The 15210-nt window shown below is 39.9% G+C and overlaps 1 protein-coding gene across 1 annotated transcript in view; it reads right to left on the bottom strand.

The window, feature by feature from the left end:
• LOC150083268 (neuronal acetylcholine receptor subunit alpha-10-like) overlaps positions 1 to 15210 on the bottom strand; it is a 207542-nt gene that overhangs the window by 17717 nt on the left and 174615 nt on the right. The window contains exon 5 of the mRNA XM_090377140.1: positions 10282 to 10817. Coding sequence (XP_090233266.1) covers positions 10282 to 10817 — 536 coding nt within the window. The remainder of the gene's footprint in view (positions 1 to 10281; positions 10818 to 15210) is intronic.

Raw genomic sequence — 15210 nt, 5'->3', positions numbered from 1 at the left:
CGTTTCCTATTAGGAATTGGAGAAGATATGTTGATGATACCTTTGCCCTGGTCCAGAAGGGGAGGGAGGATGATGCCGTTTGCTGGCTTAATAGCTTCTCCCAATTTATAAAATTTACCTCAGAGGTGGAAACGGGTGGTACCCTGTCATTTTTGGATGTATTGATCTCCAGGGTGGGTTTTAGACTTAAGACGTCAGTTTTTAAAAACCCATGTGTAGAGGTCAATACACCCATTTCAATTCAGCACAAGCTGGACAATATAAGAATAGTGTTGCAAAAGCTTTATTTGACAGAGTAAGATCACACTGTACCACTTCTGAGGATAAAGAAAAAGAAATTAATCGTGTCACGGCAGAACTTAGAAAGTGCGGATACCCCCAGAGGATCCTGGATAGATATAGTAGAGGAGTGTCCGAACGTAGGGAGTCGTTCGTTCCGGTAGCCACCGCATACATCCCCTACTATCCGGGCCTTACTGAACATCTGGCAAGAATTTTACGGGGTTATGGGAAACGCTGTGTACAGCTTCCTGGGCGGAGGCTGTGCACAGCTGTGTCTCAGGTCAAAGACCGCATACCAAAAGATCTTAGTAGTGGAGTGGTTTATAGAATAGAATGCCCGGATTGTGGGGAGTGTTATGTGGGGGAAACAAAACGACGGCTCAGGGATCGTCTGGGGGAACATTTAAATGCCATAAGAACCGCTGAATACAACAAGTCTGCTGTGGCCGAACATTTTTGGGAGAAGCAGCATCAAATCTCCCCGGAGGACGCTATTATTTTGGATCGTGCACATGGATACTGGGAGCGTAAATGGCTCGAGGGTTTACGGATTAGTTCATCCAGTAGGAATACAATAAACAGAGATAGAGGTATACGTATTAATCCTATCTTTGAAACAATTATATTAAGGTCGGATGAACGATTTTCTTTGCCACGTTCCCGAGACATTTCCGCTTCCAGTTCTGACCATGTGCCGATTGAACCACGTGGAGAAATACCACGTGTGGAGGTACCGTGAGCCTGCTACTTAAGGAGATGTTGCAGGAAGTTATATCACTGTTGAAGAAGGGAGCTGACGCTCCCGAAAGCGTCAGATTTTTAGCGCTTTTAATGTTTTATATTTTAGCAAATTTTATTGTAAATGATCTTTTATTACAGTTTTTAGCATTCCGTAATAGTTTATTGTAAATTTTTTTTTTTTTTTTTTTTTTTGTAAAGATTGTAGTCATATTAAATTTTATTCAATGGTCGGTGTATGAATTTATATATTCTTAGACATGAGTTTTCCCGACCTCAGAGGCCTCTTTCAGGTTTTTCTCCTGGTGAATAGATCTTGCGCATACTGGGAGAAGGTGGCGGGTTCGAATCTCGCCTCGGGCTTGGATCACAGTAAAATGCAAAAACTTTGGGAGCTGCATTATGGCCACAGAAGCCGATGCGCCAACAACTAACAAAAATAAATAAATAAATAAATAAATAAAATAAAATAAAATAAAAAATACTGCGTCGAGCACGGTGAGTAGAGATAAGTCCTCGAAGACTGGGGGCGTCAATCACACCAGTAAGCATCTGAGAAAGAAGAATATTCCTGGATGCAATGCGAGCTCTCCAGGGAGTGATATTTAAGTTGGTATATAAAACAGCCCTGGAGATGGTGAATGGGTTGCCAGTGATCCTGTTCACCCATCGCATTATCCAGTACTCGACTGCTAAGTATCTGTTTATGTACGACATCGAGGAGACCAGATTGGTGATGCATATAGTGCAAAAAAGAAACCAAATTATGATATTAGGGTCCCCAGTAAAATGATTACATCTCGGCCGCCGTAGTCGAGTGATCAGGCATGCGGGTGCATAAGTACACGTGCATTGATTGACCCGTGACTGCTAAATACGGTGCTGTTTTTTGTATTCTATCTTGTGAACTCCTCTGACCGTTTCGTCATCCCGGAGTATAAACAGAAAATTTATTTATTTATTTTACCCATATATTTATTTTGTCGATTTGCCTGTTTGCCGGACGAAAAAATCTCTCTCTCTCTCTCTCCCGGCTACAGATCAAGGTCGGTTGCCCTAGTGAAATGCGTCAATCACTAATCCCCGAAGATTCACGTCCCCCGCAAATAGATTACTATAGCCAATGTAAATTATGCAAATTAAACAATGATATATGCCAGTGGTTTCGACCTGTTTTTTTAATAACGGCATCCCTAAGTAATTTATTTTATTTTGTGGCACCCCTACTGAATTTTCTGCCTGTTAGATCCGATTCGCTTTATATATATATATACACGTAATATAATATAGATTAAAAAAATATATATGTTATATGATAGTTATTACAATATTATAATTATAAACAAAATTCCAATTCATAATACAAATTATATATATATATATAATAATTTTATTCTTTATATAGAGGTACTAAGTAAATGTCAATTATAGATCACCACAAAATTAAAAAAGATACTATACAACTTTTTTATAATGAAATAAACATATAAATTAAAAAAAAAAAGAAGTTTAAGTAACTTAAATCCAAATTACGTGCCCCGCCACCGGAATGTTGTTGCAGTACCATGGTTGAAACCACTGGCTTATATGGTTCATTTTTTACATAATTCCAGGGGGTATCCAGATACTTTTGGCAATATATAGTGTGTTTCAATCTCAATGTGGTCTCCTCAGCCGAGATTGCTTTGAGAAATCAAACAATGTCTTACTTGAAAGAAGGCTCACTTTTACTGCTCTTGGGAAATTTTCTCCGCTGCCTTGATCTCTTCATCTGATGAGAAGTGACATTCTCTGAGTTATTATTATTATTATCAATTTATTTCTGCGTTGAGGAGACACTCCTGGGACAGCCATTGGCTAGAAGGGTGTGAACTACATTCTAAGTTGTGAAGCTGACCACATTAGCAAAAGGTTACAAAGTCCATGTGACGTTCACCCTGAAAGGCTGAATACAAAATTTCAACATACATGTGTAATACAAGCTCTTTCCCTCAGCAAAAAAGGTGAAAATCACTCCGCACTAAGAATAAATTTCATTTGGTTTTACCCCTTAGGCGCTCAAAACGAATATTCAGATCATAAATTATTATTTAAAGTATTATATTAAAACTGCTGCAACTACGTTGAATCCGCCGTCTTGTGATCTACTTTAGGATGCTCCTTACTGAAGGAGAGAGAGAGAGAGAGAGAGAGAGAGAGAGATTTTTTTATAACTCTACTATCAGAGTTGTAAAATTTCAAGAGCTTTTCAACGTCAAATATAGCATCTCATATTAAAATTGTTTACTCTAGGTGATATTTTCGCACTATTTTCCTGCTGGTCTGGCTGCGGTGTGATACCCAAGAACAAAACATGATACGACTGGAAAGCAGCAGTTCATCAATAAAAAGGGCACGTGACGCATTACATTTTCTATCTAGTTCGTATTGTGTTAAACGAAATTCTTCTTTCTTGTTTTTCTATCTCTTTTCTAACACTCCTGGGAATTCGATTTTTTTTTTTTTTTTGTTTGCTTCACCTTGTCGGCTTAATATCCTTTAGTAACATGAATTCTAATACATCAAAGCGAAACGAAATCCCTAAGGATTCAGAGCTTCAGCAACATACGATATTGCTGTTCTACCTTGGTGTTCAGTTCCTAATTCACTGATATGAAATGTCAAAAAAAGGAACGATTTTCTAGGACACCACATAATCTCTAAGGAAAAGGCCAAAAAAATTATTCTAAATATTTTTATTAGTACTTCGCCTTTTGATAATCTGATATAAAGAACTTTACATGAACATTGTTACCCTATAACAAAAACCTTCCAATTTCGTTTTCATTCTGAAAAAGATCATTTAAAACATAACTACAATGCTGATCGATCCAGGTCTCTCATGGAGCTCTTCTGTCACAAAACCTCAACTAAAGTGTATAATTATGCATAATTATGCAAGGAAGCGAACGCATTCTGTATTTGCCAAAAAGAAGAAAACAAACAAAAAACACATATTATTCTCAACTTAAAAAAGTGCCTATCCATTTCTTCAATAAATTTTGCCAAATTCTCCACATCGGCCATTCTTGCAAGCAAGTTATTCCTACATTCCGTAGCACACTTGCCGAAGGTAAGCTTCATACGGTCTGCTCTTCTACTTGAGATTTTATAGTTGTGCCATCTGCTTCTGTCAAACTTACCAGTGAGAATACATTACGAGGTGGTGCCTGCCAATGTTTGACATCCCTGCCATTATCGTACAGATCACTTACTAAGGTAGCACAAAGAGCCACTATCTAGTTCAGTCACTAAGGCAGTATAAGGAGCCACCATCCAGGATCAGTCACCAAGGTAACAACGAGCTACCGTGCAGAATTAGTCACTAAAGCAACACAATAAAACGACCAAACAAGATTAGCTGCTAAGGCAGCACAAAGAGCCACCATCCCAGTGAGAATACTTCCCCCTCATTCACTTTACATAATCAGGACCTTATACAAATAAAACAATATTAAATAAAATCCCCCGCCCACGTCTTCGTGGGTAGCACAGTTGGTAGGATCGCAAACTTCCCCACACCGGTTGGGAAGACCTAAGTTCGAATCCCGTCAATGACGGGAGGAATTTTTATGGATCTTTTTCACAATGTAGCTGGGTTAGTCGGCCTCAGGCTAGGGTAGCATTGTTTTTTTTTTTTTCTCCCAGAAACTCGGGTTTTTCATTCAACAAAACAGAAAATCGACCTCAAAACACACGCAAAACAGTTAGAGAAAATATACACAAAGCAACAAGCGTTAGTTGCCGATGCTCCTAAAACCCAATAACAACAATCCCCCCCACCACTTAAGGTGTCTAGTTGCTAAGCTCTGCAGATCACATCTATGCCGTTCCTTATTGAGATAATGCTTGTCGCTCTTTACCAGTCTGGTCGTCCTTTGTTGCATCTAATACTTTACTGTTTAATGCTGCCTAATACTTTGCATTAGGCAGCATTAAACTTTAGCTGCCATTTTACAGGCCATAGTGTAAAGTGTGTTTAGGATCAAACGGCACCAGGGGTTTTCTCCATCTCCGCGTAGTTCACATTGTGGGCGTACCAGTTGACTGGAAATGCGAGAGATTTAAAAGTGTATGAGCCCTGTATATATGTAATGTCATGTACCGTTGTTCTTCTGATACTTTAGCCACCAGACACCTACTGAGGTGTCTCGTTGCCCCACTTTCGCCCCGTGGAGGCAGACCAGGTACATAGCAGTTTAGGTTTACTCTGGCAGGTTCTGCCACCAAATTTCCTGAGATTTCAGCAGCTAGGACCTTAAAAAAAATGTGATCGTGTTGAGGGGAAGCGCTAGGAGAAGGTCGAAAAATGGTGGGCGAAATTGATTTTGAATTGTGGAATTTAGATTTGTCGGGCGTTCACTAGCGTGCAGGTAGAGTGGGGAGGGAGACAAGACTGGGAGGGAGATAGACAGAAGTAAGGCGCCGATAGGGAAGACAACTCAAGTTTACAGTGTAGCATGCCCATGCCCCACCAGAAGGAAAAAGGGGGGTGGCGAGAAGGGGAGGGACCATACTTGCAGTCCGCCCAAATCGTTTTTAAGCAGCAAAGCTGGTTCTAATCGTTAACACTCTCCCAACCTATAAATCATCAGCAAACGCCGACAGTTTTGAAGATAAGAAATAAAGGACTGAACACTGATCCCTGAAGGTCTTCGCTTGTCACCCTGCTCTAATCTATAAAATTCCCTCTCACGAGGAACTACATCAAAAGCCTTATATCAAAATCCAGATATATAGTGTCGAAGTTGTTGATCGCATCCAAATTATAATTTGCTTTTTAACATTTTCATAGTAATTTGCCAAAATAGTAAGGCAAGATCTCTTCACGAAACTTGCTGTGACCAACATAGGATACCATTCTTGTCAGTTGGTCCTGTATTGCTCCTTTAACTATTGGTTCCATAATCTTACCAACAGTTGTCAAACTCACTGGTCTATAATTGTCCATAACTTCTTCAGTCCCTCCCTTATGCACCGGCATTTCTCTATTCCAGGGGAATAATCCCTGAATATAATGATGACCTCATTAATATTACTAATGGTTGAATGCACTCACTACCACATTTTTCTGTATACATATTTGAATGTGTAACCGTATGCCGCTTGGGTTTTGCACTCGCGCAGCCTCTGTAGTTTTTCAGACGGCCGTTTCTCTCGCATCATTACGTCACATTTTTGCGATAGTTCAACTCTGCTTTATTAAGTCCCCTTTGTACTAATGTGGCTTCTATAAAAGTAAGGACATTTGTAAAATACCGCTTCAATTCGGCTGAGCAAGTATTTTACAAATATACAAGGATTTCTTTTACTCGTTTTTGGCTCTTTGCCAGAGATTTTTATATTTAGCTTTTGCAAGTATTAGACTTTCATTGGTTTTATTACTTACACTGTGCTGCCACTTTATTAGGTATATCCCAACTGTGCACACAAATGGTTTGTTCCACAACGTTGCAAGTTACATGACCAGTTGTGGTTATAAATGCAGCAGAAAAACCTTTCTAGTATCAGTTAAGCGTACAAACCGCAGCAAGAATGGGGTAAAGAATGATCTAACGGACTTCAAACGTGGCATGGCAGTAGCTGCAAGACGTGCTGGACAAAGCATCTCTGAAATGGCAGTTCTCCTGAACTTTTTACGCACCACATTTTCAAGAGTGTATCGAGAATGGTGCAAGGAACGGAAAACATCCTCTCAACGGCACTCCTATGGAAGAAAATCGCTTGTTGATGAGAGAGGTCCGAGGAGGATGGCTAGAATTGTGCAAGCAAACAGACGGGCCACATTGTCGCACATCACGTCAGAATACAACATTGGTTGTTGTTGTTGTTGTTGTTGTTGTTGTTATGGGAGTTTAATGGCGCATAAGCTACTATGGCTATAATGCGCCTTACAACCTTGGTGCGAGAACAAAATATCGCAACGGACCACTAGTCGCATTTTATCGCGAATGGGCTACAACAGACGAGAGCCACATCGCGTACCTTTGTTATCAATGAAGAACAAGAGAGCACGCTTCCTGTGGGCAGAGCAACACCAGCACTGGACTATCGAGGATTGGAAAACAGTTTCTTGGTCTGACGAGTCGAAGTTCCTGGTGCATCATGTTGATGGAAGGCTACAACAGCCGACAGCCACAGCATGATGCACCAGGAACTTCGTCTGACGAGTCGAAGTTGATGGAAGGCTCAGAATTTGGCGAAAACAACATGAATCCATGGACCCGTCATGTCTGACGACTACTGTGAAAGTTGGTGGGGGCAGTGTTATGGTGTGGGGAATGTTATCTTTGCACATGTTGGGTCTATTGATACCCATAGTTTCACGTCTGAATGCCACATCGTACCTAAACATCGTTGCTGACCAAGTGCATCCGTTCATTTTGGCAGTTTATCCTCAGTCAGATGGTTACATCCAGCAGGATAATGCGCCGGTGCACAAAGCTCGAATCACTATGGAATTTATCCAGGAACATGACAATGACTTTTCTTTGCTGCAGTGGCCCGCTCAGTATCTGGATCTCAATCCAATTGAACATCTTTGGGATGAGCAGGAAATGGCTGTTCGCTGCAGGCCTACACCTCAGTCGAATCTCAAGGAACTGCGTGACACACATGTCTGCATGGTATTCCATTTCTGCACAACGTTTTTAGCAACTTGTTCAATCCATGCCTAGACGAATTCAGGCTGTTTTTAAGGCTAAAGGAGGCTTAACACGCTACTACGTAGGTGTACCTAATAAAGTGGCAGCATAGTGTATATGCTAATAGTAATCTTATGAATTAAAACTTTTAGTGCCGGCCGGGCTAGCCGGGTGGGTAAAGTACATGCCTAGTAACCCAAAGGTCGCGGGTTCGAATCCCGCCTCGGGCTTGGATCAGAGTACTGCAAAAACCTTGGGAGGTGAATTATGGCCACAGATGCCGATGCGCCAACATCTACCAAAATAAAAAAACTTTTAGTTGTCTTATCATCCCATCCATTTGACATCTTTATTTTGCGGTACCTCTCAACTGAAACGAATGTGCTTGTGGCCTCCACAAGCACATTCGTTCTTGTGGTTAAAGTGATAAATCACTTTAAAGACTTCTCATAATTAATTAGTATCAAATAGCTTACAGTAATAACTCCAGTTAAGAGCTCAAGAAGTACCTGAGTCTACTGCAGTCCCCTTTCCTGTAATTAAGGCCTTTACCCTTGACCATCCAAATTTCCTTGGATACTACTCACGAAATTATAATCACTCCCCGCTTTCTATTCCTAAACTGTCACATTTTTGATAATACTTGGATCCTTGGTGCTTTTAAGCAGTTTTTGATAAGCAGAATAAACCTCCCTATCCCCTAGCTCCTCCCTATCTTTTCTGAACACTACACTCACCATAATGAAATTCATTATCCCTATCTCGGGATAATTTCATATTTCAGTTATTTCTACATCGCATTAGTTGATTCCACCCGGTGCTGAAGTTTACTCATTTCATTTACACCACTTCTAGCTTTACTATACAGATAGGTTAGATTTTTTATGGTTATATTTTTTACCATAATACATCCCTTACAGTTAATTACCCAGGTATTTTTCTGTGGTATATAACTGCTGGAGATAGCAGTTACATGCCACATATGTTATGTTTAATTCACTGGGTTTTTCCATGTACTGTACTATATATATAATTAAAAGTATCGCGTAAGAACTCCCGAGCAGTATATCAGTATAACTTTAGTCAATGCCCTTGAACCTTACCAAAAACTTCCATATTCTCCTATTAGCAGTTGTCTTGAACCCTTAAGGCCTCCTCTATGACATCAACGGAGACCCTCTACCTTTCCTGTTAAAGTGAACTGCATCGTTACAACGTAAGTCTATTTTATTAATTACGCCATGCTTAAGCTAAGAAAAATTTTCTCCCATATACCCTGCAGAATACCTGAAGTCTTCAGTTGATCCACAAAGTTTTCATAATATATTCTCTCTTATCATGTCTGGGCAGATACAATAACACTCTGACCTATATCGCGTTGTTGTTGTATTAGGAGCATCAGTGACTAAGGCCGTATTGCTCCGTGTAGATTGTCTGTAAATTGCGTGTATTCAGATGTCGATTTTCTGTTTGCTGGACGAAAAACTCCACATTCCGGGAGAAAAAACCATTCCACTCTTGCCTGAGACCGACTAACTCAGCAACATTGTGAAAAGGCCCAAAAAAATTCCTCATGTCATCGACGAGACTCTCAGGTTTTTTCCACCCGATGTGGGGAGGATGGCGATTCTACCAACTGTGCTACCCACGAGGGCCCTATCTCGCGGAATTTTTCCACTATGACCTTATATTTCTTGGCCAAGTCGCCAGGATATTTCTTGGCGAAGTTTTAAGTCATTAGCATACACGTATAACCATATGCCTTTAGTTCCCTTAAGAGCTGACAACCGGTTAGTAACATCATCAATTTTAGTACCTAGACACGACCTGGTTCTGTTCCATCTGTCTCGATTACAGAATACATTTCGAGTTTCCTCAACTAACCGAATCACCCACTAATATTATCTCACTTGGAATCAGAGTATTCTCCATCTATCTCACGATTCAATCCTGATATCCAATCCTTCAGAAGAGCGCCCTTGGCTTGATACTGGACATTTGAGTAACTTCCGCGCCCACAGATTTGGTATTTTTCAGGGCAACCACTCGCTGTTTCAGCCTCAGTCTCGTCCATTGGTAAGCCAAATTATGCCTTAAGATCGTCGCATTACAAACAACATTGGCACAGAAATGTACCACCGTTAGATAGAGACAATCGGCAAACATTAGAGCACTTTGTGCAAGGAAACAGACTATAACTTACAACTGACTCACCAACGGTATTTCCCAACCCCTCGATTAGGCTGTCTTCAGACATCTTTAGTTTGCTGTTTCTAGTTAAAACAATATCTAGACAATAAAATTTGAAATCGCAAAACAATCATAATATTTTCAATAAAACATTGTGATTTATAATAATATATATACTGCGAAGTATATAAATTATTATATACTTAAATTTTAAATAGAATATTAATTACATTCTAATAAAAATTTCTCCACGATGCAGTATTAACTGTAACAGTTTCATAATAACGGAATAACGAATGCTTGTTTTGGAAAAATTCTTTTTCCAACGGAAGAAAACAATATATTTGCAGGTAGTAGAATTGAGATAAATATTTTTATGCATTCTTACCTAAGAGTGGGATAGACTCCGATGTCTCAGGCATCTTCTCTGCTATCGCCAACATGAATACCGAGAAAGCTAACAGTACCGTGACCCCAAGGGCAATTTTCTCGCCGGAGTCCGGGGGAAGGCAGAACACCAGTAGAGTCAACACGGACATCATCATGCAGGGCATGACCACGTTGTACATGTAGTACAATGTCTTGCGTCGTATCACAAGCGTAATGGTAACGTCGGGAAATGGTTCTTTGCAACAAGAGTAGAACACCACATTCCGCACAATGCGTGCTTCCAGCAGCTCCCATTCGCCGTTCGGCACGTAATTGGACAGGTCAACTTCTGATGTGCGATTCATCACGTCCACCTGTAACCCATCGTAGATCCACGATCCCATCTTCATGATACACGTTTGGTCATCGAATGGGAAGTAGGTTACATCCACTGGGCACGTGCTGCGAAATTTGGTTGGAGGAGGCCAAAAAACATTGCCGTTGGGTTCCAGCATAGCCCTGCTGTTCATGTATCCTCGAGTGTAGTCATCCGCACTGGAAAACAACAAAAAAAGGAATAAAATTCCGTCATCTCTCTTTCTCTTTACCTCTACTGATTAACTAGAGCACTAACGCTGAAACTGCTAAGACACAAAATTATGTAGGAAGTGTAATGTACTTTGAGAAGATAAAGTTGGAAAGGCAACCACTGCTGTAATTAATGTGGTCATAAGTGATAATAAAATAAAAAGGTTTCACAATTAAGCGGCACGCATGCAAAAGCATGTAAGGCCATGATGATGCATTATGCAGCTGATCAAATGAGGAGTATGATAAAAATCACTTTTAGCAACTTTATTCGGCAGTAAAGTGTGATTGGCTCATTAGAGGTGACTTCAACCTGCATCTTAAAATAAATTAGAAATCGTAGACTTGTAATACGCTATGGAAAAATATTTTTAATTTTTAATCATCCGAATTATTTATTACATGTTAGAAAAAGTACTGGGGACGGTTTCTAATATTCTCGATTTTGTTCTCACCAAGAATTCAAACCACATCCAAAATTCGACAGCGTAGGAACCAATGGCAGGTAGTAACCACAATGTTATAAATTTCATAGCATATAAAGAGATATGTGTGGGCCAAGGAAAAGGCAAGGGCTTCAGTTGCAATGGAGGGGAGAATATAGTAATTCTATGGCCCTATGTTGTTGTTGGTTATTTGGTTTTTAGGAGCATTAGCAACTAAGGCCATATTGCTCCGGGGATATACGGTGGTAATTCCCTGACCTTTCTGCATCCTCCGTATTTGGTTGTCACGGGCTAGAACCCCGGTCTAATCAAGAAGCGTGTGCTACGCACTGCCGCTCCTGCCCACCTGGCTACGGAGGTGCCATTTTTGGCTCTATGAAGTGGAGAGAGAGAGAGCTATATGTTATTGGATAGGAGTTCATTACGGGAAGTATGCAAACGATTTATCCTGGAAGTTACAAATGCAGTTATTCGAGTACAGAAGTTCAGCAAAAGAAAGAGGCCATGTTAGTGATTAAGGGTTTAACTGAAAAAAAGCAAAAATAATGGGACAGTTATAAACTATCACGAGATACTGATTTATATTAGTAGTAAAAGCGTAATTGCTCTCCACAGAAATGGATTTTTGAAGACGCTCGGCAGGAACTTCTAGAAGAGACAGAAAACGGAATGAAGACATAAGGGATAAAATGGAAGTGAAAAAGACTATTATTGACACCATCAAAAAAAAGCGTCTAACATGGTACGGACATGTAAAACGGAAGCAAGAAAACAGATACCCAAAGGCTATCCTGGAATGGATACCTCCTGGAAGAAGGAGAAGACCTAGGAGGACATGGATGGATGGATGGAGTACGGGAGTGCATGACAGCCCGAGGCTTAACCGACCAAGAAAACCTGAACCACACTTTATGGCGGGAAAAAATTCCTAACAAGAAATAACTTGTAGGCTGAGGAAACCCATTGTAAATGGAAACACTCCCGTTGAAGAAGTAAAAGCGTACAAAAAAGAAGAGAGTGAATCAGGTAAGGCTTATTTGATTAAGGTGGAAGAGTCATAAAAAACGCAGCAGAAATGGTCAGCTAGTGGTAGATCGTCGCAATGTATCTATTCAACTTGTCTGAAGAGATATTTTTGAGACGATTTTTATAGGAAAGACCATTCGCACTACGAGGGAACAGTGACAAGTAGGCAGATTGCTGTAAATTAAGTAATATAGTAATTTCAGAGAGGTGTCTAGGGGAGAAAGCTAGCAAGAGGAATACCTAAGGATAAGTGTTGGGACCACTTTTGTTTCTTATCATCCTTAATGACATTGATGAGGGAGTGCAGAGGGGAAGTTGTCAATGTTTGTTGATGATTTAATGGCAGGAAGAGTGGTTAACGACACGAACTAGGCCGCTTTGCTTCATAATGATTTATATCGGTTGGAAATGGTCTGAAAAATGGCAAATGAAATTTAATTCTTCTAAATGTAAGGTTTTGCACCTAGGAAACACAGGAGTTACTTACACGCTGGGGAGGGTGTGTAGTTACAAGTGGTCCAGGAAGAAAAAGACCTAGGGGTTACAATCCAATCAGTGTTCCGTGAGATGTGAACAAGTGTTCCGTGAAAAATCGTAATTAATAATTAAAAAAATAAAATAAATAAATTTTGCATATTTGTAGAGTACACCACTTTTGTATTATTATAATTTTTGACTTCTTTTTTTTTTTCGGTTATTAATATACTGGCATCGACTAATAATCAAATAGATCGCGGAACTCTTTATTTTCGCGGGGTTTTGCATAGAGAAGTATGCGTAGAGGTAATAACATCTACGAAAAAGAAAAGTAGCAATGTAGTGATAAAATATGCCATTCGTATGCGATTTAGCCTGGAGTACACGGGTTGAAGAAGAGGAGGAAGCGAACCGATATCATAACTAAACTCACTTCCTTATATAAATTATTAGTATTTCGAAAAATTATTATTAAAATAGATGACCATGGATTTTTGGTTGAAAAAAGGGACCTTTAAAACGAGAAGCAAGTACTTCAAGTATTGCAACTGTGGTCGATGAAACCGAACACAACATTGTCACACTTCAAAGTATGAACAATTGCAGAAATCCGAAATTCCCCAAAAATCCGAAGTGAAAAAACAGGAACCAACTAATAAAAGACCAAAACGAAAGTATGATGACAGTTATTTGAATTTCGGCTTTAACTGTGTTGGAAATAAAGATGCTCCTGATGCACAGTGCGTCGTCTGTAATAAAATGTTAACAAACAGTTCTTTGGCTCTCGCTAAACTTGTGTTTAGTAAGTGTTCCGTGAATATGTTGTGAGATGAAAAGTGTTCCGTGACTAAAAAAAGGTTGGGAAATGCTAGCATAGAGAATACTGTGTTCAGGTCAGGAGGCCATACTTGGAAAGGAAATAGAGCTTCAAGAAAGGGTTCAAAAAGGGCAACCAGATTGGCGAGTCGTACTAATTGCTGTCCATATTAAGACGCTTAGAAAGTGCGGACTGCAATGTTTGTCAACTAGATATCATACGTGGGACGACCTGAGGAGAGTACACAAGGTCCTGAAGGGATCAGTAAAATGAACGAGGGAAGTATATTTTCACTGGAAAAAAGACAAGAACCAGGGGGCACAGATACAAAATTTTAGCAAGTAACAGAAGGCTGGATAGCTTCTGGCAGCCTGTTAGAGCTTCTTGGAATAAACTGCCTGTCACGATGGTCGAAGTAGAGAGCTTGGTAACGTTCAAAGAGGAATGGATAGCAAATTTTTAGCGACGGCGAAGGTGAGTAACCGAGAATTTTGTTCCTTTTGAAGATGTAGAAAACGTCCGCTTCTCTGCATTATTTAGCCATTATATTACTAATACTAAAGTGATCTTCTGAATACTGTATGTCTTCTTCTTCGCATGCAGTCCGGTATTGCTATTGTGTTGAGTGATGGGATAAAGAGCAAATATTATTTTGTTTCAAGTTTGTGAAAAGTATCACCGAAACCTACCAAGTGAAAACACAAGTGTAAGGTAACAATGCACGATCTTGCTCTTGTGTTTTTCACTGGTTTGCAAGATTTCTGGATGGCCTTGAGGATCTGATTGACGACGAGCGCTGTTGAAGCCCAACAACGCCTTGAACCCAAAAAAATTATCTAAAAAAACAGTTCGCTCACTAATTGGGAGTGATCGTCGAATGATGGAAGAACTTCACATTAATAAAGAAACAATTTTTACAAACCTGAAAGATTTTGGCAAACGGAATGTACTAGGTCCATTCCCCAGTGTTTGACTGATGAAGAAAAACTGCTCGGACTCGAATTGTGCGAAGAGCTCATTCAAGACGTTGTGATGATGATCCCTCCTTGCTCGATTCCATCGTCACAGGTGATGAGCCGGGTTGTTTCGAATATGATTTAGAAACAAAGAGACAAAGCAGAGAATGACGATCAACATATTCTCTGAGACAAAAACAATTCGTCTTAAAAAAAAAAAAAAAAAAAAAAAAACATGTTGATCACTTTCTTCGATAGCGAGAGAATCATTCAAAAGGAATTTACTCACAAGGCGGTGAATAAGTAGTACTATGCACGAGTTTTTAATCGCTAATTGGAGCGAATCCACTGAGCACGGCCACATTTCAAAAAAGAAAAAGGGAGCTTGTTCTTGCTGCACGGCAAATCTAGGCTGCAATGCTGTGCTGATTATAAAGTTTCTAACAAAGTGTCAGATTGTGAGCTAAATCACTCACTTATTTCCCTGATTTATCTCCTCTGGATTAACTCTTCGTTCCACAAAATCGAATTAACGCCGAAAGAACGAATATGAGACGGTGTAGAAGGAAGTAAATGAAATATGACAAGGGAATTTGTGGCGGTCAGTTCAAATGATATTCGAACATCTCTACAAATGA

The sequence above is a fragment of the Mastigoproctus giganteus genome, chromosome 7, assembly GCF_048544385.1.
Source record: "Mastigoproctus giganteus isolate SK-2022 chromosome 7, ASM4854438v1, whole genome shotgun sequence".
Taxonomy (NCBI): Eukaryota; Metazoa; Arthropoda; class Arachnida; order Uropygi; family Thelyphonidae; genus Mastigoproctus; species Mastigoproctus giganteus.
This window is presented reverse-complemented; position numbering and strand designations above follow the sequence as displayed.